Source organism: Platichthys flesus, chromosome 10 (genome assembly GCF_949316205.1).
Source record: "Platichthys flesus chromosome 10, fPlaFle2.1, whole genome shotgun sequence".
In the NCBI taxonomy this organism is placed as follows: Eukaryota; Metazoa; Chordata; class Actinopteri; order Pleuronectiformes; family Pleuronectidae; genus Platichthys; species Platichthys flesus.
The window spans coordinates 23,603,522-23,629,595 of NC_084954.1; the positions used below are offsets into that span (position 1 = coordinate 23,603,522).

Sequence of the window (26,074 nt, forward strand, 5' to 3'; positions counted from 1 at the left end):
ATAACACCAGGCACAATGGCACTCAGTTGCCAGAGCCTGGAACTGATTTTCCTCTTTACACCAAGCTGCTTTAGCCTGTACAAATGAGGGCCTTCATGAAAACATAGCCTCCCCCTTGTGACTGCTGGAAAACTGTTTACACATCTCTACAATATGCTAATACTGCGTGGGTGTAACAGTTTTTGTTGCATGCTCCAAAACTCGCCCACCCCTCCAACTGTTCTCCATGTGGCTAACAGCATGCAAAAGCTGAAAGATGAACATGGACCTCGGCTGATGCCTCTGCCCCTTAGGAAGTGGAGTACAATGCAGAACTGTGTCGTGATTGTGTTCCCGTACTGCAGTCAGGGTCTGACATCACGTTGTAAATGCTGCGGATGTGAGGCTCATCAGAGCCACAGTGGCAAGGTCAGTGGTACAGGTTGCCCTGCACACTCAGCTACACTTGTGTTTGTTTGAACAGAGATGATGAGAGTGTGAATGGATCCACTGAGCTGGAAGAGAGCAGGATCAAGGGTTTGCTTGTGATGCAGAGTTTTGAACAAAAGATTCCCAGCAAATATTTGTTTCAATTCTATCTCTTCAACATACAAAGCTTACCAAAGCACATCTTCCAAATCTTGAGGGGAGGGATTCCATATGGTTCTTCCTTTTATTAAACGATTGTAGATCTGTGATCAGTCCCATCATGCTGACATTTGTATTTTATTGGGTCACCCATGATTTCTATCTTTATTCTATCTGGCTCCAAACATAGATGGGAGATACCCACTCTTTTCCTATTATTATGAACTCAGGTGCACCACAAGTAGGAAGCCTTGGTCCTTCTATGTTTCCTTTTTGATTTTAAAACCCATTTCTGTTTCTTCTTAGTGTAGCTCCCAGAGTATTTGCTCTCGGTGGTGTGTCCCTTTTCTGTTGCCAGAACCAAATATTTGCATTTACTCGTCAGAATAGATGTGTTTCATGTTAAGGCAATTGCAAGTCTCCTACAACTTTTTTTTTCTTCACTGCCATTTCTTTAACTAGGTTGTTAAGTGTTTCAGCATCACTCCATAGTTTAGTATTTAGCAGTTGGTGCCTGCTAGGGGTTTCACTGAAGGGCCATTAAAACCATTTGAAGGAAAGAGTAACATCAGCTCTCTGCCCACATAAATCGATACCATCTACAAAATAACCACAACAACTTCAACAGAAAAAATGTCAGTTAGGTTACACAACTAATGCTCAGTGGTACTTTGTGTAAAGATTCTAAATGCAGCACTGTGACAGGGGTTATAGTGTCGATGCAAACTTGTTGCCCCATAATTAATCAAATTCAAATATCTTCTGGAGGGATAACAGCTAACAAGGGACAGACAGTGCAGTCAAAAACAGTAACACACACCAACACAGAAGCTTAACTTTATGCTTATACAGCCTGGACATTTTACAAGCTTGTGGCTTTTATTTCTTGGTAAACTTGTGGTTGTTTCACTGCAAACTTCAAAGTCTGTGAGAAGGAGATCCAGCCATCTGTCCCTCTCCTCTCTCCCGCCAGCAGTCCTGTATGTTTTCTTTAGACCGCTGTTGCAACAGCATTGACAAATGAATTAAGATTCAGTGATAAAGCAATGTGCAGCTGTGTTTTGCCCATTATGGCTGTGGTAATGAATGTTACTTAGGGAGAATCAAAACTATGTTATTGCAGGAGAGACAAAACGGGCACCGTTATGATTATAACTATACCACCTTGGTTAAACAGCATGCTGTTTGAATACAGTGATTAAATATAGTTTCCCTCAACATGTCAGCTGCTCACTGGGTTATTTACACAACATTTTGAATCTGCAATGAAGTGAACTGTGCAGTGCAGCAGAATGTGACACAACCCCTGCCAGAGAATGCATTAGACGCTTTACCCTTGCAAAGCTGTGCATATTACTAACATAGCTACTGACATACTGTATGTGATATATCACATTATACATGGATGTTCCACATCACAGCAAAGGGTGGAGTCCCGGCTGAGCAGTCTCAGAAACAGACAAACACACACAAACACACAAACACACACACACACACACACACTCAGTATTTCTTAGATGGGCGTGAGAGACTCTTGTGAAAAAGACTGTTGAGCAGCTGACTGTTGAGCAGATATGATAAAATATATAACCCGACATAGGCTGGCTGTAATTAAGAGGTAGTCGTCATAACCTTTGAGTGGTCAAGAAAGGCTCTATATAAAAAACAGACCATTTACATTATAAATTAATCAAAAAGGCAAGAAATATTGGAGCACATGAAAATATGATGATATTGAATGAATACTCTGTGTTCCAAGTCGCTGTTTGAACATGGATATTCTAAACTTGAAATAATCAACTTGTAAAAAATAGGGTCAAGATTTGTTTATGTTTAATGTGTTTAACATTTTTTTTTCATGTCTCATGAAACACAAGCTATTCATATGTAACATGAAACATTTCCCTAAGACATAAACAGGAGGACTAAAAGTACAGCATATGCAGTTCTGAGTACATTTCTCACCCTCCATTCACACATACCTGACCCGTCTATCAGCTGTTGCCTGGGAAACAATTATGGCTACAAAGATTACATCAATAAGTGTCCCATTAAAATCACCGAAACATAAACATAAAAGGCAGCGAGAAAGCAGATAAAACACTCAGCGCTAGAAAACCAACCAGAGACATTTCCAATCCATTCAAACTGTTAAAATCAATAGAAAAAAATCTAACCCTATTACTTCACATTAGCTGCAACGATTCCCCAGTGACCTTTCACCAATCAGCTATCAGGTCTGGATGGTGTTGGCCTATCGCAGGTCTGATCCCTTTCATAAACACCCTTCATTACAGAATCTATTCTTCGCGGGATTGGCAAATGTGTGCAGATGAAACTGACTGGGTGCACTGCTCATGTCTCAGAAGTGGTCTAGCTTCTTAGGCAGATAGGCCTCAGAAACGCATGCAATGTTTGCCCACAGGTTTGATGGTGGAGCAGAGCCAGGTTCAATGAATGAATCATCTGTGGAAGGCCCTTCCAAGATTCAGATTATACCAACCTTCGTCTTTGCCTCCTTTGCCTCCTTTGCCTCCTTTGCCTCCTCTGACAATGGAGCTCTTCTTCTTTTTCAGGTAGAGTTTCTAGAATTTCACTTAATCCACCATTTCTGAAACCTGGGGATAATTACCAATAGCTTCTGTGGAGCACAATCACACTAAACTCAGACCCACTTCTTCTGTGGAGGTGCCCAGTGGCAGACAGAACAACTTCCTCTCAACACTGATGATTTCATCAGTGCAATCACTGTTTGTGAAATGAAGGCCAAACGCTTGTCTATTGCCACTTTAAAATGAAACTCTTTGAGACTGTGGCTTTCTCTATTCAATAAAAGATGTATGCTGCAGCAGCCCATTCAGGATGTAATTATATCTCCAAAACCACAGCAAATGTTTCAGAAGATAGAATTTCCTGTAACATTGTTATCCATGTTTTAGAATTGAAACACAGAGAGAGTATTTTCAAGCTTCACCTATGATAGTCTTCATGAGGTCCCCCCCACACATACAAAAAAAAACAAAAAAAAAACATGAATAGAATTTTTGTTGTAAAATGTTTTATATCACATTAAAACCGCAATATGGACATGTCACTTTATCATGTATTATGGTCTCTAGATAAATGGAGAGGCTATAAACGATGTACTACAGCTGCTTGAGGCCGTTCACCTACTTCACAATAAAAAAACATGCACAATATGAAACTTTAATCTACATTCATGAACAAATCATCTAAAATCATACATGAACTTGATGTATTTCTATTTTCCAGATCATGACTTGAGTTAATGTGTTACTGCTGAGACCGTCTGCCACCTCATCCAGTTCACCATTCACTTTTATTGAATACATAGACCCCTTCACTTCCCTGGTGGGATACAGCTATTTTACTGTCAGGAACACAATTTGCTTTGAAAAAGAAATTGTACAATTTAGCAAAAATAAAAGTGAGCTGCCAAAAGATTGAGTGCATGTATACCCAACCTCTCTCTCGTACTGTTAGTTTATTAATTGGAGCAGAAAGCTTGAAAAATTGACCTGAAACTCACCATGACCACTCTTTAGTGACGCCGGAGGCCTGTACATGGAGATGGGTGGCGAGGAGCGGTGTCTCATCACATGCAGGTGATGTGGCTCGGCACGAGCATACGAAGCTGCTGCCACCCGTGATCTGCTGGTCACAGAGTTCTCTGACCTCCACGACAGGGACATGCCCTGCTTAGCAGACATGGCAATACATCCCAGAATCAGCCATACCACCCAGGTTTTCTGATAGAGGGCAATGGAACCAGGGGCTTGGCAGCCAGGGGTCCCTTTCATGGGACCCCGTAAATATAGAGCACCCATGGGGCGCATGGCAGAAGGCAGAGCAATGCAAACAGACACGGAGTACAACAAAGTGTTCTACAGACCAACGGCCTCATGATTGAGATAACCCCATAATAATAAAGACCAGCAGCCAGTCAGCACCTGGTGTTTCCAGACATGTTAATCCCAAACCACTCAGAGAGGCAGCAAACTAAGTTTAGACAACCACAGACAAAGAAAAAAAAATTAACTTCGAGAGAAAAAATCTCACAATTATCTAACATACATTCTTTCCTGAAGATGATTAGAACTACAGAGAGAGGAAGACTGGGAACATCTTGCCTGCTGCTCTGCATAGGACATACGAATCAGCCTTGCAGCCGTTTCTTAGCTCACTGCTGTACCTCATGCACTCCACTCTACTCACAGTCCTACATCTCTGCCTATCATCACTTGTCTGATTCTTTCATCAAATCTCCCCGGGCAATCTCCCGAAACACATTCAGAGCCACAGAGAGAGGAAGAAATCCTCGCTGTCTGATCCCTGCGCAAGTTGCAAAGTGACTTTACATAGAGAAAAGTCGTGAAACAGATTAATCCACCTCTCCGTTCACTTCGGGATGCTCCACTTGTTTGTCTTTCAATTTTACTTTCTGAAGACTTTACAGGCATCCATTGATTTGTCAGGAGCAAGAAATGAAAAAAGAAAAATCTTCAATTTGCCCTTGGTGTCCGAGACTTCTTATGAAGTATACGCTCAATCTTGCCACACGCACTTCAACAGTGAAACGACAGACGATCTGGAAGCCAGAAGAGCTGCAGCAAGAGTGAGGGAGCAAGAGAGAAAGAGAGAGAGGGGGAGAGAGAGGGAGAGGGAGGGACAGCACTGGTGGTGGGGACGGGGGAATGTTAAGGCAAACAGAAATTGAGAAGTGAGCATTCTGATGCAAATTTTGACAGAGACAGTAAAGATAGTGGATTGGATAAAGAGATGAATTGAATGAGTGAAGACACGATGCTCCAACATGCAGTGCATCATAGAGAGGATGAATATAAATGAGAGTCAAAAATTAAATAACAGTGAAAGAGGGACCACACAAAGGATAGAGAGAGTTTGTGTGTGCAGGAAGTATCTCAGCACTATGAGTGACCAGAAGCAGAGAGACGTTTCAACTAAATACAGACTGAACAACAACAGTTTGAGGCTATTGAAATCAGTGGACACACAGCCCGTGAGAAACACAGTACTCGTAGTTTAAACTGTTTACAGGCATGTACTCCAGAGAATGTCCTTATTATTGTGTCCGGACTTTCTCCAGAATTTGCCTTTCACACAGTAACAATGCAGCAGGACAATCTCCATTCATACGTGTTCACAGCAATACAAAAATCTCGAGAGCGTTCAGGCGAGGGGTAGCACAGCAGGCAGGGGCAGGATGCAATGTATGAAATCCACTGCAGGGATTGTTCTTTCACAGCGCATTGACAGAGGATTTGGTCTGTATCACCATTAGGTCTCGAATTCCGTTGTCATTCTGGTCTTATAAGAGATCATCTTCCAGGAAACTTCTATAACACATATGACAGGAGAACCTCCGGAGAATGACTCAGACATTTGCTTTCTTACTTGCAACCCCTGTGAATAATATCAGGAGATTATCCAGAGTTAACTGCAGGCTTGAAAGCCGATTTAAAGTTATAGACAACACCTACTGCAACCACGTAAGCCATTCAGGTATGGAATTAATCAAATATAATACCAGAAATTTAAATCCAGATATGCTTAAACCATCTAATGAAACATGAATTTTTCTTCCAGTGGTCAAGTGCTGGTAAAGAATTTGTCAAAGGGCTGTTTCAGACTGTGTTAGTATAAACAAGAAAAAGTCAAATGGCAACTGAATGTAGACAACCTCCTTTGCGAAAGCTACTAAATTTAATTTTCAATTTGAAATTGACAAGTACGTAGAGATGATAGAGGTGAACATGGAAATGAAAGCAGGGAAATTACAGCAGAATGATGGGACAGGAACGCCCTTTGTTTTTACTGCTTTTACTAAGCTCTACCTGCCATCACAACAGTCAAATCATGTTGTGTCTGTGGACACCAACTAATGTCTCAGAGCCTCCCAAAATAGTAAATTACCAAAGCTAAGAAGCCTGAGGGCTGTTGATACTCATGCCAGTAATAGAATAATGGCTGAAAATTAAATCAGGTCAGTGTTCATGTTGCTATTTCGAGTACAGCTTTTGCACAGTAACTCTTACCAACAGGAGAGCAGCCACCACAAAATCAGGCAGAAGCATAAATGGAAGCATAAATGGTCCATTCAGTTCGGAAATGTTCAACCATGATTGTACATGTGTTATAAAAGTCGATGTTCTCTAATTTTGTGCTTGTGATTACATACTATTCTTTTTTAGAAAAAAAATACATACTGACTGATTATAGAGTGGATGTGTGCGTAATCTGTCTTTTAATGGATCAGTGACGTTTATCTTTTTTTCCCCCACATTCAGAATTGCCAGGTGAAGTATCACAGCTCGGGTAGGCAGACGTTTTCTTCCTGGCATTAATTCAGATAATAGGAATAATGTATGCCGCTCCACAACATGAGGACAGAGAGAAGCAAAGAATAGGTACAATTTCAAAAAGAGTGGAAAGCCAATAACTTTTGAAGTTCAGTATCTTGAAAACAACCCAGCATTGTGAGACAAGTTCATGTTCTTTATTAAAACACTGGGATTCCGACCTAGAGGGCTCTGCTCTGCAGTATAAAGATTAAATTAAATAATTTATTAAGTCTAGTTACAAAAATGTTTCCAATGAAAAAAATAATTATTAATTATTTTGAAGCTAAGCCAAAGTCAAAATATGAGCGTCTCATATCCACGCTCCATTCATCATCTTATCAGGACCTAATCAGTAGGAGCCTTCAGTTGTGTCCTACTTCCTGCTGGGGTCCAAGTGCCAATGACTATATGTCAGTTTATGATCAAATTTTATCTTAGACAAACTTTTCACTCTCAGTCGTTTCTGTTTAAGCCTCTCCTCTTTGAAATGAGATATCAGATCAACTGGTTTCACTCATTTGCATTAACCATAGACTCTCTATGAGAAGCCAAAATATGCTGCCATTTTGGTCTAGTGACATCCTCTGCAGCCACAGTTTGTGCAGCAGTGATCGGGGTGAGGAGCCGCGGTATCAAGGTCCTTCCACTACATCCGCTTGACCAATCTTGAGTCAGTCTCAGCTGTCAATCATTTCAATCCTTGTTGTTTTAGCATCAAATTACACTAGGACGTAATTAGAATCATTGTGTTTCAAACTAACTAAACTGCACACACATTTAGAATAAATATATTTAGCATTCACTTTGACTGTTTAGTTTGGTCCATGTCCCATCTGGAATGAAGACCAGCAGCAGCAGCCCACAGTGTTTTCACAATGTCTATGCAGTGAATAACATTGACCTTCACCTTTGACCTTCACATGGAGGTATAATCCCGTCAGTGATGTGACACCACAGCCATATCGATTATGACTCCTGTGGTGGGGGAGAATTTTGAATTTGTACTGGATTGGCTCCAGCTTGTGCCCCCTCGTCAGGTCGTTAAAGTAATTGTAAAGTGTTAACATAAATTTGCCATGATGCTCATAACCAAGGGAACCAAAACGCAGAGAGACTTAAAGACTATGAAGACAGGCCCCAACTTTACTTGGAAATGATGTCAGTGCTAGAGTAATCCTATTAGCCCTCTTTGTATTATTGCTCAGTCACTGGATTTACTACTTTGCCCTTGAAAAAACATCATTCTCCTCCAGAACAGAACCACCCGGATGCAAGTCTTCCATGATGCAGTTTTTGCCCCTATCCTTATTGTGTGATTTATTAACATATTTTATTTGATTGCTGGGAGTTCTATGATTTATTTTGTTGGACTGCAAGCCACAGTCTTACAGCTTTATTTGTCAAAATTTGGGTGAATCATGTAGGGTCCTCCACATGGCACGGATGCAGGCAGGGAATTTGAATAAAGGTAACAAATACAAACAAAAAGGATGGGAGTGAATGTGCCACAGAACATAATAAACATGAACATGAGAAGGACTTTGTCTAGCCGAGACAAAAAGACCTTGTACCTAAAGAGGAGCTTTCGGTTTCATGGATGTAGAGTGGATATAAACACTAGGACACAGACCATAAAACTGCAATTGACTGGTCCCCAAAACACCAATAACCTCTTTCACTGCTGATGCAATAAACATCAAACTGTATGGTGAGAGGCACTAAAGTACAGTGGAGGGGTTCAAAACAAACCCCTGAATCAGATGTTATAAGAAGCTTTTGTATAAAACTATTTAAAACTATTTCTTCTATAATTCTTGATATTGAACTATTCAACCCTATTTACCAAACTCATATTTAATATTGCAACTTTATACAAAATATATATTTTCTCCAGTCTATTCACTAATTTATGTACACTTATTTACCCAATAATGACAAAAGTATTTCAGAAATGGACAAATCTGAACGTGTTTATTTATTTACATAAACAATGTAGAATAAGATGTAGCTTTACGGTGAACGGGCACTTAAAACATCACAGCTCCAATCTTTAAAATGTAATGGATTACCATATAAAATCTCACTTGTATACAAGTGGCTCTCTTCAGAGTCTTAAGCAGACCTCAAGAAGCTAAATCCACTGTAATTATGGTCTAAGTTAAATGGAATTAAAACGTTAAGTCAGAACAAAGCATATGCAACTTTTATGTATGAGTGTCAAACTATAAATGTGAACGGTTTGTTAAACTGTGTTTGCATTAAATGTGTCCGAGATCAACAACCTAGTGCAGTGGTTCTCAACCTTTTTTCAGTGACGTACCCCCTTCGAAGAAAAAATTCTGCAGAGTACCCCCTAACCAGCCCAAAGCATTTTTGGTTGAAAGAAAGATGTAATGTGATTTATTAAGCCTTGTAACTAGACACATTCAAATTTAAAACCCCATCAATGTCCATAACATTGCTCATTTGTAGTGGTCTCTCTTGAACTATTTCGAAATAAAAAGATATAAAAATAACTAAAGACTTTTATTATTATCTCAATATAAATAAAGATTTGTGCACCTCAAAATAATTATCAACTCTTTTGGGATCATAATAAAGATATGTTCTCAATCTGAACTCATGAACTTAATTATAGCTAAACACTTCTTCCCAAAAAATAAATCATTAACTTAGTTTTAAATAAAAGATTAGCTCAAAACATATTTTTTAAAATATTTATCATCTTAAAATATCTTCTTTAAGGATCGAAAAGAATACTGACGGGTAGCTTGTTTCCGTTTGCTTCCGGGGAGGCTTTTCGCATCGTATCTTGAGATGACCTGAATTCAGGAAGTTTCCTCTTAAAAAACTCAGGTGGCTTACCAACATGACTTTCATGTTTTGTCTGGAGATACCGCTGAAGATGTGGTGGCTTAATGCCCCTGTTGGCTAATCTCTCCCCACAGAAAAAACAAAAAGGGTAAATAACCCAATCTATGTTATTGTTAATATTATTGAAGTGTCTTTCTGTTATTTTATTGTGAAATATTTGCTCGCTTTAAGGTCATACAATTTAATTTCCGCTTTTGTATTACATGCTTTTATTTTGAAAGGGTACCGGTAGAGACGCGGACTTCTTGTTATGAATCATTAACTTCACAACGGAAAACTTTTACGTTTTAGCGCCCCTCCGAAGAGGCACAAGCTCTCACGGTGTTGTTTAGGGAAGGCTCTCTGCTCTGGTTTCGCCTTCTTTGGTACTTGTCCCTCCGTGTTTCAGCAGCATTGCTGCTGCACTTCAACTCGACTCCATTGTTGAAGTTTTCAAGGCAGGTGATGACAGGTGATGACAGGCGGCGTGTGCCACGTTGGGTCAAACCATCGGTATGGGGGAGACTCTGTTTTTTTAGGATAATTAAAATTGAAAAGCCTACTGAATATAAAATTTAGTTCATGAACTTACACTTATATTTTATTGAACATTTGTTAAATAACAATTTTTCAAGGATTTTTGAATGGATGCTAATTTTAAATATATTAAAAAAAATCTCAAGTACCCCCTGGAGTAGCTTCATGTACCCCCAGGGGTACGCGTACCCCCTTTTGAGAATCACTGACCTAGTGAGACACCAACATGTCTGTCCCACAGTCCAGACTGGGTCACTCAAACAAGAGAAACCACAATACTCCTATCCCACAGTGCAGATTCCATTTCATCAAGATGAATAAAATCCAATCACTAACATCTTCTGCAGACAGTGTTGTATTTCTCTTGTCTTGGTGCCTTCACTGTACCCACATGAGCTGTGCTGAGAATCTCTCAATTCATCACCACAGTTTCTCTGGCAATCAGAGGCTGCAGAGAAGCACAGGGTTATCCAGGCAAGTGCTGCGGAAAATCGATCTGGCCACTGAACCATGGAGGCCTGCCTCCGCCTCTGCCTCGCTGTGAGCCCGTGGAGTAGAGCGGAGTGATTCAAGATAAAAACCTCCGAGCAGAAGACAAACTGCATTAAGACTGTGTTGCTCAAAAGACCACAGAAGAGTCAGTGAAGTTGTCCGCTTTGTGTTCTGTATTAAGAATTCCCTCAATGCTCACTTGCTCACAACTTTTTAAAGTTTAAGTGAGTGACAGGGGAAAAATATGGAAGTTGGAATACAGGAGGCTTTATATGGCTGAGACAGAGCCACTGGGTGGAGGGTGGAAGTAACTAACATTCACTTTACAGAAACGAAAAACAGCAGCAAATCCTTACTGTATTCAGCTTTTCAGAAAATAAATACCTACTGTCAAGCTATTAAAACGTTTTCCGTACATTAACTTATTGACTAATTGATAAATTTCCCACTAAATCCCCCACAAAAATTGTACAGCCAGAGTAGGACAACACAGACCACTGGAATTTCAGCCTTCAAATAAAGAGAGGCATGAGGTAAGACTTTGTTTCTTTTCCACTTGTGTCAATTTAAGGGTAAATGTGCTCTGGGAGCTACAACAGCCTCATGGCCCAATGTACGATGGTTCAAGTCCCCGTCTTCAAAAGCTTAGCTGGGCATCTGGGCTAGAAAGAAAGTCACGGCTTTCAGGGGAACAAGTGCAAACTGTGATATAATCAGTTCAGCAAAATTATGAAAAATTAAGAAAAGATTGATTTTAAAAACTACACCTGGTGAAAAAAAACTATGCTTCCTTGGAGAACAAACCTGGTACATAGTACAACCCAAAACATTCATCTCATGCAAACTATACCAGATTTTAATAATTCAGTTTCCTGTTTGCATTGCAGGGAAAAAGTAAGTTTAGCAAAAAGAGGGTAAAATCCCACCTTTGCTGTCAAAACTCGTCCACATGTTGACGAGTCTTTGTGGATCAAAGTAGGCGCCTGTGGAATGTCCTTGGTTTTGTCTCCACTCGTAAGAAATAATCAGAGGACGTCCTCTTGCTATAAAAAACAAGTTAATTCAGAACGGGTCTAAATCTCTCAGGTGGCTGTTGATACCAACACAACAGTTCCATTAAAGTAAAATGAAGTGCCACAAAGACGGTGCCTCAGCAGAAATATACAGCGATGCCTGTCACATTAACATAAAGCATGCCCTTCAGAAATTATTATACTTCCTAATCTCAGGAACACTCAAATGCAGCAGAGCACAAATTACCTGTCCAGTGTGATGCATGGATGTTTTTTTTTCACACACTGACGAATTCAAGCTTCCCTGTCCTCCCCTCTCTTACTCTTTATTTCTTGCTCTCCTCCTTCTTCACCTCTTGTGGAAGAACAGTGAGATGTAAAGCCAAGGCAGCAGCCGAGGCAAATGAAGGTCAACAAACCCATAATCCTGCAGTTATCAAAAGTGTATTAATATGCGGACGTTCCTTTTCTTTTCTTCTTTCACTACTAAGATAAAAAACTGAGCACATCAGCCTCTCCATTACTAACCTTTCTGCACCATATGAGAGAGAATGGAAAACACACCAAGAACAATATAACACAAAGCTTCATCTATAGCCTGTTTTCAAACTACTGCTATCCTGCCATCCTGAGACCCTTCCCATAACAAACTGCAAGGGGGGATTGAGAGCTAGTCCAGGATTAAAGTTGCATGCACATAGCTATGACATAAGCTTGCACTGCAAAAACTGTATTTGTCTTAGTAAGATATCTAATTTGAAATTCCACCGATGAGATTTATTCTGGGGAATGTTTTGATTATTGCTGATGTTCTCCTGCACGTGGCATCTATTGCACTTCTGTCCGTCCTGGGAGAGGGATCCCTCACATGTGGCTCTCTCTGAGGTTTCTACATATTTTTACCCTGTTAAAAGGGTTTTTTGTAGTTTTTCCTTACTCTTGCTGAGGGTTAAGGACAGAGGATGTCACACCCTGTTAAAGCCCTATGAGATGAATTGTAATTTGTGAATATGGGCTATACAAATAAAATTTGATTGATTGATTGATTATCTAATGCTGCATATGATATAAATATAAATGTTTTGTCTCAATTAAAATTTGTATCTCATTTGGGGTTGTGTTAAACTAGACACAAAAAAGAACACATCTGTCAGGGACCTACTTTATGTCTTCACACTCAACACTTATTGCACATTTTAGTACTGTGATTATCTTAGGACAAAGTTCGAATATATAGACTTTTGTTTTAACACTTTCAATGATTGCAATATGTCCTTACATTTTCTATTTAATACGATACAAATTTTCTTGTTTATTTGTGTACCATATTATTGGCATTATTGAACCACATTGATATTTCCAACAGACATATCATTTGATTCCATCCCTATTGGCTATATATAAAACAACACTTTAAAGAAACATGTTTATCTCATTATGATTGAAATAATAAGTTTGTCATTAACCCACCAACCACACTCATATTCAGAATTTCGAAAGCATGCTTCAGTCGCATGGTGTTTGGTAGTGGCAAAGACTTTCAGAGAGTTGGCTTGCTTCCCATACCTGGACACTGCACGTTTGATTGATTCTCCCTTGTCTGCCTGATCTTTGAAACTTCTTTCGTGCTGAGTCTCAAAGTGGCGCTTAACACTGGACGTTAGATAAACAACATTTTCACAACATAACCTGCACACAGCACGGCCCTTATGAAAAACAATAATTACTATTAATATTGATTGGATTATAATTAAAAATGTGTCCCAGTCCTTCTAGTAGATGACCGGATATGTTACAAAATAAGTAAATAACAGCTGATGGCACTAGAGAATGCTTGGGGTATGATAAAGGTCATTAAGATTGTCCTTACCAAATTTTAACCCAATGTAGACATTGACTATATTCATATACAAAGCAATATTCCAATAAAATCTGCCATGTAAACAGTGTTTTCTGATTACCATAAGCTAAATATGGGCATACTCTGAATAAGCAATAATACTTTATTAATTCAGTGTCCAATTTAGTGACAACCAGAGGTGAACTTGCATGTTGCAGCTGAATACCCCTCACTTCCCCCTCCCCTTCCAAACATGAAAGAGAACCTGTGTTAAACTTCAGTTGTCATAAAAACTCAAAAGGTATTAAGTTTGTCCTGTCTGGACTACTGTAGAAAACATGGCGGCCTCAGTAGAGAGGACCCTTGTACCTCAGATAGTAAACAATTCTAGGTTGGGGTTTTAAAACTAGAATAATCAGGATTTGCTCTATAACAAATAACCAGGAATATGATTGGAATATTCTGTTAGCAGTTCATGTAAACACCATATTCAAAATAATTTCTTATTCTGGATAAGGTCAATAGAGTATTGGTGTCCATGTTAACATAGTCAATGATGTATTTGTATAGATAAGTGAAAACAGCTAACACAGGAAAAGTTAACAGGTTATTGAAGTAATTAAGATGTATCATTTGCTGAGCATGAGTATGTTCACAAAATGTCATAGCCTACCATGCAACGGTGAGTGAAAGACATCTTCTGGGGACCATGAATGTATGTGGAAAATTACATGACAGAAACAGTAACGTAGTTGGTGAGATGTTATTGAGGAAAACTAAATTAGTTGACACATGGACATTGCTATCACTAGAGTCATAGTACCAGCAGTCAGGTGGAGCCGTGGTTCAGTCATTAGCATGAAATAAAGTTACTTTTGTTATCTACAATGGCCGTTATTTAATTTAAAGCCATTCTATCTAGATTGTGACTTCTTTTCAGAAATTCAGAGTAAAAAAAGCAAACATGAACATTGCTTAAATCCTTGGCATCCCAATGAGCTGTTTGCATTTCAAAGCCCATATTGGAATTGTTTTCACTTAAATTTGATAGGGTATGTTTACAGTGCGGTGCTGATGGTCAGGGTAAGGATGTGGAGACTGTAGGATCGATTGGAATGATCTAGCACAGAGCCCAGCAATTATATAGACCAGTGAAAGGGAAAATAGACTCCCTGACATCCTGCTGATTGCTGTTATCGTCTGCCAGACCACTCGCTTGTGACCAGCCCACCCCAATCAATGCCCAGCAAAGAAAATCCGGAAAGATCCCCCGCCCCCGTCTCACACATACCTAACACGTCAAATGTTCATATCAACACTGAATTCCAGCAAAGTTATTATTTGATGGAATTCATTTGTAAAGATGTCAATGATTGGTGTGATGAGTGATCCGGGTTACTGGGCTAAACTAATTTCAGCGGTTTTGTGTGACAAAACTACTTGATATTCAAGAATTAATTATTCTACCAATACCTGGAATTTAGGGCTGATAGTTACTTTACACTCTATAAGGAGGGACACTTTATGTTGTTGTTGCTGTCACAACTCCCCTGCCTGCATCATTCATACTTGAATATTTCCATGTGAGTAGTTGGAAATTCATGTACTTTTGGTTCCAAACCACTGTTTAAGACATACTAAAATATTGGTAGAATCTTGGATGAAATCACTGGCTGAATGATACCTGATGGTGGTATAAATGCTAAGCTAATGACAGTAACATTAATAACACTTCAATACCCTGTTCATATGTAGGAAATATGAACAGTGAAAGAAAATACTTTCATTAATACTTTCATACAAATGCATCGGTACGAGTGAGGAAGAAAAACATCTCATGGTTAAACACCAAAATGGGCAGAAAGTTGGGCAATTATCCTGGCCGGAGAGGATAAAACTGATTTAATATGGGCATATAAAAAACTGCAAAACATATTCCCACATGCTCTGTCCACATCTCACTCTCACTCTCATTTTTTTTTTTTTTTAACTCTGGCAGCCTCCATTTAACAGGGTTACATTGAACAAACAAAAAAAATGAAATGCATGTTTTTTATTTGGGTATCCAAATGGCGTCCATTACTATCCCTACAATTTCAGATCTCTGTTGTCCCTCGAAACCTGTTGCTGTCTAGTAGTTGTAAGTGGGTACTAAGTCATAGTTGCATAAAAAACCTGTTTACATACATCATGTCACACCTCAAAGATATGGATATGGACTGAAAGATTAAATGTCATTTTTTAAATGAATATGATCTATCTTTTAGGCTACATACAGCGGTTAAACTGTATGTTCTATTAATTTTGACGTATAGGTTATATAGGTTCAAAAGATGTGGGGTCTTCCCTGAAGACTGTTCTCAGCAATGGACATTTTATCCTTTGTCCATTTATAATGATATAAACTGATAAGAAGGGACATGTTGCATTGTACTTGCGCTGCTGCTGTAAATCCTCAAATTTCCCCACTGTGGGACTATTAAAGGATTCTGATTCTGATTCTGATTCTGATAATGGATGGTACACAGTAGACACGTTAGTCATGCAACAATACATGTTTTCTTCCTGAATAACAACAAGCAATTTTGGGGAGAGGAAATTTGCTTCCATTACATTATCTGTGCTTTGGCAGGTAGCAGACTTGGATCAGGGTGCATCCCCTATAGACACGCAAATGTATTGACAGAAATGCTGACTATGTCTTTTCATCAACATAGAGAGAATTCCTGCAACCGATATATGTGCACTGATGTAAAGACTGCATCCACAGTTGGTTTGGACGTGCTTAATGGAACATCTGCAGACACGTCTGTTTCTACTAAGCTACTTCAAACCTTATCTGTAGGATGGTGGTATACTTGCATCATCGTCATCACTACACTGACTGCCTTCACTAACCAAGTCAGGCACTGCACACACTTTATGGTTATTTTCCCAGTGCACACAGTGCTTGGATCCCCCCTGCCTCAGTATTTTAATTGAATTGAATTGAATTCAGTCATATAAATCAATTGGGCCATAAATCTCGATTGGCAATACCTCTTTCCCCCTGCATATCCATGATTGATCCTCCCATTCACTTTCTGTTCAGAAAGACCAACACAAAAAATAATAAATGATTTCATTCTAGTCCCACGTGACCGCGCCTCCCCACAGCACTCTTAGCTGAGTTCACCCTGCTGTGTTTCCTGTGCTGCGTTCACATCCATATTTCAGCGGCTGCTGGTCTGACCTGGGAGGTCGTTTACTCTCTTATTGCACCACTTCATCTTTTGTCAAACTCCTCATCATAAGCTCTGCGACAGACTTATGATGGATGAAAGCTCCAGCTCCAAGAGGTGTCCACCTCAAGTGGATCATGTTGCATGCATTCTTAACAGAGGAAAAGGTGAGCCACACTGACCAGAGTCACACACACAAGAGCCAATGTATTTCTTATATCATTCATTGCAGTGTTAGGAATGGTCATGGTTATTTACCAGCTTTCTGAGACCACAACTAACTCAAAAACTGTTGGTGCGTCTATGGGAGGTCCCTTTTGATGGAGCATGTCTGTCTGCAGTGCATCTTGGTTTTCTCCCTTAAACATAAGAATCCCTCCTGCTCTATATGTCCCACAACATCAGCATCAAAGTAAAAAAAATGTATGCACTTAGTGGGCTATGAGTGAGGCATCCTGACAAACTACAGACACTATAACCAGCAGCCTAGACTGAACAGAACATCCATCTTCAAACAAGTTTATGCTGGACAGGGAATTTTTCTCCTGACCCATGTCCTGCACTAATCCATGTACCCTCGACAAAACTAATGTAGTTCAATGATTTCTTGTAAAGAACAAAGGTTCAAGGCTTGTAGAATGATGAGACCAGGAACCAGAGAAATCAATCAAATCTGTTAAATAATAGAGAGGAGTCCAAAGTCCAGAAAACAGGCCAAAGAGTCAAAACTCAGGTAGAGCACGGTGAAGCTGTGTCTCAATTCAGCGGCAACATCCTGTGGAGGACCCAATCTATCCAGCCGACGTCGGCTGCCTCAATTAGATTTTTGCTCATCTGGTGTGCTTAGGATCAGCTGTCTCAAACTGTATGTAGGACTGAGATGTATTAGCCTTCATTTGGACTGCTACTGTACTGGCTTTATATTTGATTTAACCACCCACATATACATTGAGCATTATAGTCCTAACCAATTCATCTGCTATTTGGAATGAAAGAGACTAGAAAAGTTACCACTATAGATCGTGTGTGAAAGCAAAGTATTACAAGGCTTACTTAGATTTGATTGTCATGTGACTTTTAATGACTTTAGTGAATAAAATGGGAGCAAGAGAGGAATTCAGGTGAAGAAATATAAAGTGCACCAAAATGAGTTTGGAGGATGCCTGGAAAAGAGGGATTAGTTGCCAAAAACAGAGGAGAGCCGTGTTATAATTTTGGCTTTCCTAAACCTAACCAAGTAGTTCTTGTAGCTAAAAAGGCTTCACGATCGTGATCAAATATGTTTACGTTGTTACCATGTTAACAAAGGTCTGGTAAACCTATTGCCCTGGGTAGTTCTGATTCTGACCGTGTTTAGAAGACATTCAGTTCACCATAGGACTGTTGCTTTTTATTCAAAATATAAACATTCATCCGAATATGAGGGGAAAGTTTGTATTCTACCTGCAATGACCCGTTCAAATTCAAAATATAAAGTCTGGAATAGCATCAGACCCTCTGAACAGTTTGTAGTAGAGGGTGATTGCTGTCAGCTTCACCTATTTCATTCCCTCTTGATCTACCAGTAAACTACGTCAGTAGTGTTACATTGTTCTGTTATGAAAAAGCCATCCTGAGCAGACAATCAACCTGTTTGTCCACTTTTTCACTAACTGCCTTATTACAAATCTGTGTGCTCACATGTTAGCAACAGGAGAGGAGGCTCCATACACGAGCAGAGCAACGTCAAGTATTATACCTTATCTCACTCCATGTGCACAGGGGCTGGATCACATTCGACCACAATAGCTAAGCTCTCTAACTTATCTCTAATATTTCCTATGAAAAACTAATACTTATAATAATAATGTTTCCATCCCAGGATGTCAGTCACAATGCACAACCACCAGCCACCAGCCATTCATTCTGCACTGCACTGACCTGCCTGCTCCCCTGCTCTGTCTGCCTCCCTTCACCTGATAAACGCATGTTAAACCAGCCAGAGTATGTCTGGGTCTGGTCCTGGGTCCACTATAAAAAACCTGAACATCACATCATCTTCACTGAGTTAACGACTTTTGGATTTTACGAAAAGTTATAAAATCAATATGTTCAAATTGTCACATTTTCTTCATGTGACTACTTGCGGGCAGGTAGCTGTAGGTTTATCAGATCTGTATCCACCTGCTGCTCCTGGAACGATATGACCACTGAGACTTAACCGTAAGGTAAAAGTGTTCTGTTCAAAACCATGACCTAAAACCAACCACTTCCACAGCTGACATCAAGAGAGTGTCAGGTGACCTTTTTTCTATTTTCCTGACTGTTGAACAGACTGTCTTTTCCCCAGCCTCTTTAAATATCCTGCATTCATCTGAAGTGAGATCATTGACCCGGCAATGGGCCTGCTAATGAGACATTTATCGGTATAGTTAATCAAATAACCCAGGATGGTGTTAGTTTACTGAAGAGGCTGAGACACAGTGCTGCTTTTCGGATGTATCTCAGCTGGTAGAACACTGACAGCTGAAGGCCAATATTTACAACACTGTGGCCTTAGTGGAAATATAGTCCACTGTTCAGGAATTGGAGGAGAAGGCAAAACTACTTGTGGCAGTAGCACAAGGCATGTATTACAGACACCCCCCCCCCCCAGACACACACACACACACACACACACACAGACCCACTTAGATCTCCCTTTGAAACAGGCAGCTGTCTGTCTGACACAGGGTTTCATCATTGCTGTGGCCCAGATGGTGTGTGTGTCTGTGTGTGTGTGAGAGTATACAGGGTGTGTGTGTGTGTGTGTGTGTGTGTGTGTGTGTGAGAGAGAGAGAGAGAGAGAGAGAGAGAGAGAGAGAGAGAGAGAGAGAGAGAGAATAATACAGAGTGTGTGTGTGTGTGTGTGTGCGTGTATGTGTGTGTGTGTGTGTGTGGGTGTGTGTGTGTCTTTTCTTGTAGTACCTTTGGCCAAGAAAAAGTTGATCTTAAGGTCAATTCAAAGAAACGTGACTGCTCTGTGGATGTCTGTGATAGTTTCATCTCATCCACTAAAAGCCTTCACATACATGATGACTTAATGGTAGTTAAGATGAGGGCTAATCACATATTCCAAGAATTTGAAACTTTCTTACATTGCCTAACCCTCCTACATGCCCACAGTTATTTGCAAAGTGTGGCCCTCAGATGTTATGTTCAACTACAATCAACTCACCCAGTCACAAGTTCCTCATGGTAAGAAAATAGGGCTACAGCTGCTTCAGATTCATGTGTGTTTGAGATGCTGGTGCAGGTCTTGGGGACTAATGGAATGAGATCAGGGGCTCAGAGTTGAATCTTTAAAGCCCTCTGGATGGACCAAAGCTTTTAAAAAATAACTTGTTTTATCATAGTACAGACTCTACTCTAACATTTTCAACCTAATATCCAGACTCTACCTGAAAATATACGCAGAAACAGAAGAAATATGTGTACACGCATAATGCGTCTTCCTTGGTTTTTCTATGAAATAGGGTGTAAGTCCTCAGCATTGTCACTCTGCAGTAACAGTAAATGTCACTATCAGGCTTTTTATATTGAGAGAATACACACAGTCTGGACTCAGTTTAAAATTACTTGTGTGATGCTTACAATGTCCAGTTATTGTTTGTGCTCATAGAACTATTATGCTTTAGCTTGTGGTGCTATTTTATTCATGCATCATCACAAAAAATGTGTCCATCATAATTATGTTTTCTTTTGTCCAAACTATTTTCTCAATTGTTATGTGGGTCAAAGTATAGCACTTGGTACAGGTCCACAGTCAGTCAGTCTGTACAGCACAGTGCACAATGCACAGAGACTAGACAACACCATCCCATCTCCTTTTGTCAGTTGTGCTGATGTGACTTTATGGTGATTTTTCAATTTTCAGCTCATTTTTAAAGGACATGTAGAGAGAGATGTGAGAGCAGAGGAAGCAGAGTTTTAACATGACTTCAAGATGATACTGAGAAAGTGCATCTATACACCTGCATCAGAAGAATAATACTGTGTGTATGAAAGCCCACTTTTTCCAGTTAAACTTGGTAAATAGTCACTATTTTTGTATTGCTTTTCTAGTCTCAATGACTACTCAAAGTGATTAAAAAGTACAGCTTTGTCTATGGGCTGCAATTATTTTCTATGTGGGGTCATTCAGGCTTCAGTATCTTGCCCAATGACACTTCGGCATGCAGATGGGGAAGACTGGGATCAGGCGGCTGTCATTCTGGTCAGAGGACAACGGCTCTACCCCATAAGGCACAGCCACCAGCCTAAGACTACATCCATGATAATGTAAATATCACCAGTCTAGAAGAGGATCCAAATTAATTAAATTGCAACACTGCCAGCCCGAATACACAATTATGTAGAGTTCCAAGAATCTTTTAAATTGTTTCCCTTCCTCATAGCATAGAACATGTCCAGTTAATCAACACATATCTGTCTATGTTAACATTGACAGCAATATTCTGACTATTGGCCTTATTCTGAGTAATACTTTATTCTGATTAGGATACTTTTGATAAACACTCCACATTTCTTCATTCCATTATTGCTTATTCCAAGTATGACCTTATTTGAGTTAAACAGACAATTCTTTCAGACTATTTTCTTAATTGGATTAACATCAGAATATTGATGTACATGTGAACAGTTGACCGCCAATCATGACAGCAGATGGATTTGATGGGTCCTTGTGTTGCAGGCACTATCAAATCTATCGTAATGCTGCTAAGATTCAATCTATTATACGACATGATGAACACAACCACGGTCTCAGCCAAAAGAAGGCCCAAGAAAACGGAAAGGAGTCAAGATTCAGATGTAATTAGAGTAACTATCACAAATATCCTTTTATAATTCACAAGTGAATATTCTATTTACCAATGTGGTTCAGAAGCCATTAGAATGCGGCTGAACCTTAAAACTAACATTTCAATGTTACACACAGTAGCTGCTTCCAAAGCCTTCAAACACACAGTTGTTCTGTGTTTTTTTGTAGTGACAGAGAAGTGTGCATATATGTTTGCTTTATAAATGTTTGAAAAAGATGTGTGTATATTTGCGTGTATGTGTGAGTTTATGTGTGTGTGTGTGAGTATTTGTGTGCATGTGTGTGCGTTCATTATATGTGGGTACTGCACTTTGACGTGACGAACAGAGCAGCCACACAAGCAGCCATTAAAGACGCTTTAAAAAAACTCCTTCATAACAAACTCTCTGCCCAGACACTTGGACCGGATACTTCTTCTTTCGTCTCTCTTACACACACTCACAGATACACACACTCTCTCAAAAACAGTCAAAAAGAAAGCTTTAAGGAAAGATGAAGTTTTCCACAATTTTTAAAGATGTTTTGAAATGTTTTTATTTTCCTATTATCTTTCAGTATAAATTTTAACTTTACATTTTGGATGAAATTTTGCCACATATAAATCTGATCACAGTATTGCATCTAGTGTAGTGTCGAACTGGAATTTTGTTGTATTATTTCTGTCATTTGGCAACATCTTTCTCATATATTACATATAGGTATGTACAGGATACTTCTTTATTAGTATATGTAATATAGTTTACAGCTTTTTAGCTCCAGGCACATTAAGCAGGGGCCGAAGAGAAAATACATCACGGCCCCCATTTGTGCCGAACCCTGGTATAATAAATATATTAAAAAAGTGCTACTTCTGGTGCAGCTTAGACATGTGATATGTTCAATATTTATAAAGATGTAATACACAGGCAACCTGGTTTAGTTGTGTGATGTGTGGACATATGACAGGTCTAGTGTTTCTGTCCGTCACACAGTGAGAGAAAACATCACAAACCTAGACTCTGTACACAAGAAGAAAAAATATCTAACTGCCTGTCCATGTTGTCAACAGGAAAGAAAGAGACAGACCGAATAATTATTGTTATTGAACACTTCTTTAAACTACATTTTCTGAATGAATCCATGCATCTATGATAAGTGTGTGTCTAGAAGGTAGTTTTTCAAAAAAAAAACTCTATGAAGTTTAATCAATGTTTGACTGGAGGAGCTTTAATATATTAATGGATTTAATATCGACATTAGTAAATATTCTCTGTGACAAGGGGCTACTAGAGTTAGCAGCTGATAGGGTTTCACAATCAGCTCATTTCCTCCCGGCTCACTTTGGGTGTCTTGAATATCAACTGTGCAACAGAGCTGCAGGCGCACAGGCATTCACACACACAGGGAAGGCCACAGAAGAAAATCAAGTCGTTGACACAATTAATGCAAAGTAATTTTTTGTCATGTTGAATTTGTGCATGCTGGAGTGGTTGTGCGGTCGGTGTGCCTTTGCATCTATAGCTATACTCATAAATTTGGTGTCAGCAATTCAAGCACTCATGTCACTACTTACGATCGTTGCACTGTGTGCCAGTGTAGGAGGTCATGGAGCAGTCACAGGTGTAGTTCTCCCACTGCTGGATACAAATGCCCATGTTGGCACAGGAGTCCTCCTGACAGGTGGTGCTGGGACCTGTGGGAGTCCAGCCATCGCAGCAGCCACACAACACAAACACACACAGTTCTGGTTATAATATTTGACAAATACCTGGGGGGTTAACTATAATAAGTACATCAGTAAAGCCAGCTCAGAGACGCTGCGTTAAATCTCTTACTAGCTCTAGTTTTGCCCTGCCAACCGTTTCTGACACATTCAAAAGTCGAAATGGAACGTAACATAAGTGCTTTGACCTAGCGACTGTGAGGTTAGCATGGATTCAGCAAAATATATGAATGTGTTCAAAGCTACGCATCTTCTCTTGTAGCTGGTAAATGGTTTTGTATTTATATAGCGCTTTTCTAGTCTTGATGACCACACAATGCGCTTTACAGTACAGTTTTACATTCTCCCATTCACACACACATTCATACAGTTCATCTATTTGCAGCACTTTATTATTCTATGGGGGGCCATTCAGGGCTCAGCATCTTGCCCAAGGACACTTCAGCATGCAGATGGGTCAGACTTGGGATCGAACTGCCTACCTTTAGGTTGGAGGACGACCACTTTACCCCACAGCCACAGCCGCCTGCGTTGTGTCTCATTAAATTACTACTTTTAATTAATGTGACAGGTTTTTTAATTTCAGTTCTCCATTTGTCAAATGGGTCTTCACACAGGATTTGTTTTTCACTGCTATTCATCTTTTTATCTCTGCTTTAAAACTCTAGAGCAAGCCTCAAGCCTCGTCTTTGGAAACTTTGTTCAAGTGCTAAAATGCCACAGCTTGGCCAGACTGAAAAGTAAGGCAGGGCCGTTGAGATTCATGGTTATTATTGATTATTGTGAATATTTTGTTGATGGTGTCATATTTTTAATATTATGTTCTTATCTTACATTATAAAAAAAACAACTTTTCGTTATAAATAATATAATTGATAACTGTAGCTTTCAACCTAAAGTGTGTTGACTGTGTAGTGTCTCTTAAGGACGCTATGATACCAGGACAATAAATTGATATTTGAATGATACAAAATGAGGAATTTCCCTTAAATTGTACATAGGTCAATCTACCTGGCTCATCTAACTCAAATCAGGAAAATGTGTGAAGTGGAGACTTACCTGGTGATATGATGCAAGCTGCTATGTGAAAGGAGCTGTTCATGTGATCTGATGATGAGTTGGAGGAAGGAATGGAGCTGCAGAACTTACAGTGACAAATTTAAATGTTGGAATATCTGCGTCATTATTGGCAACTCGTATCTCTTGTGATTGAATTTGTTGCTCTGAAAGAGGAGCACCAAGGCAGCATTACCATCTAGTGGTGAAGAAATGTATTGCCACAACCTGAGCCGCTGACTCAGTAATCAATAATAGGCTTTGATAGGGGGAAACGTAAATCAATTCTATTTTATGTAAGTTCTGTCATTAAATACAGGCAGTGCATAGCAATACAGTTTTAATGAATAATCAAATGATCATGAAACACAGTGGAAAAAAGGGACACAAAAAATCAAAGGAAAAAATGACACATTAGAATGCAATGGACAACAACAAACTGATTGATGACATTTTATTTTGAATAAATAAATGATTCAGCCATTACTTTCTCGTATTACATACAGTAGAGGGAATAACATTGTTATCTACCCCATTCAGATTGTCACAGCGAGGACGACATACAGTAGATAAAACCTTATCTTCTGTTGTTCTAAATGAAATGTCAGCACATTAATTTGTCTAACATGGGGCTCTTTATGTTATTGATAAAAGAAAATTAAAATCATTAAAATAAAGTCAATGCCCAACTTCATGATATGGCAGACATATGAACAAAAAAACACAACTACAACAAAATAACTAATAACAGAAAAGAAAATGCATGACTCCCATAGGAGGATGTGACACATCAGTGAAACCTTCTGATCATAAGGAATGTTTCACCAGCCCCTTTTGATGAAGTTTCATAAAATGCATGAACAACTAAAAATTTGGCAAGTGTTGCTTTGAGATCAAACAGCTTGGTCTGGAGTTCAGATATGGACTGATACCGACTTCTAATGCTGCTGGGAGGTACTGGCTTTTTTCACAGCTGACATTTTGATAGGAATCAGTAAGTAAACACAGGTGGTACTAATTAAAACTCCCTAATACAACCAAACCTTCACTCATGTGATCAGTAACTGTTTCATTTCAAAATGGCTGCCGTGAGGTAGGGCTCTTCATAGACTTTTTAAATTATGCTTTATACATAAACATAGATATATTTATATTTATATATACAGTGACTGGCTGAATGACCACTAGACTATATTTAATTGTATCTTTGTGCACCTGTATTTGACTGTTTTTTAAAGCCCAATCCTAAATAGAGATAGCTTAGCATAAGTAAGCACATCTTTCCGTGTGTGAGATCCTCTCAAGTATATAGACATTGTGTCAGCTGGCTACATTATTTTGTAGGATTGAAGGGTCATGCTGGAAACATAATTGACACATCCACCAAATGAGAGGCGGCATAAAACCAGGCACTCCCTGATGAAAACCAGAGTTTAGGCTCACATTAGTCATACTGGGGTCATATCTTCCCTGTTCTCTCATTACATTTCACCTTTCTGTCAATAAAGGGCAGAAGCCCAAAAATATCTTAAGAAATGTAGTGCAACTGTAAACATCAAAATAACTTTAA

General features: G+C 39.3%; 1 protein-coding gene across 6 annotated transcripts in view; it reads right to left on the reverse strand.

The window, feature by feature from the left end:
• Positions 1-26,074, reverse strand: part of LOC133962165 (neurexin-3-like) — a 103,736-nt gene that overhangs the window by 28,109 nt on the left and 49,553 nt on the right. For 3 of the 6 annotated variants that reach the window (XR_009922084.1, XM_062397646.1, XM_062397644.1), the window contains exon 13: positions 23,299-23,418. Coding sequence is in view for 5 of the 6 variants with exons in the window: in XM_062397646.1 (XP_062253630.1) it covers positions 23,299-23,418 (120 nt within the window). In the remaining variant the exon portion in view is untranslated. Of the gene's footprint in view, positions 1-4,117; positions 5,140-23,298; positions 23,419-26,074 lie in introns of those variants that run through there. The other 3 variants (XM_062397649.1, XM_062397648.1, XM_062397647.1) reach the window with 1 other exon arrangement.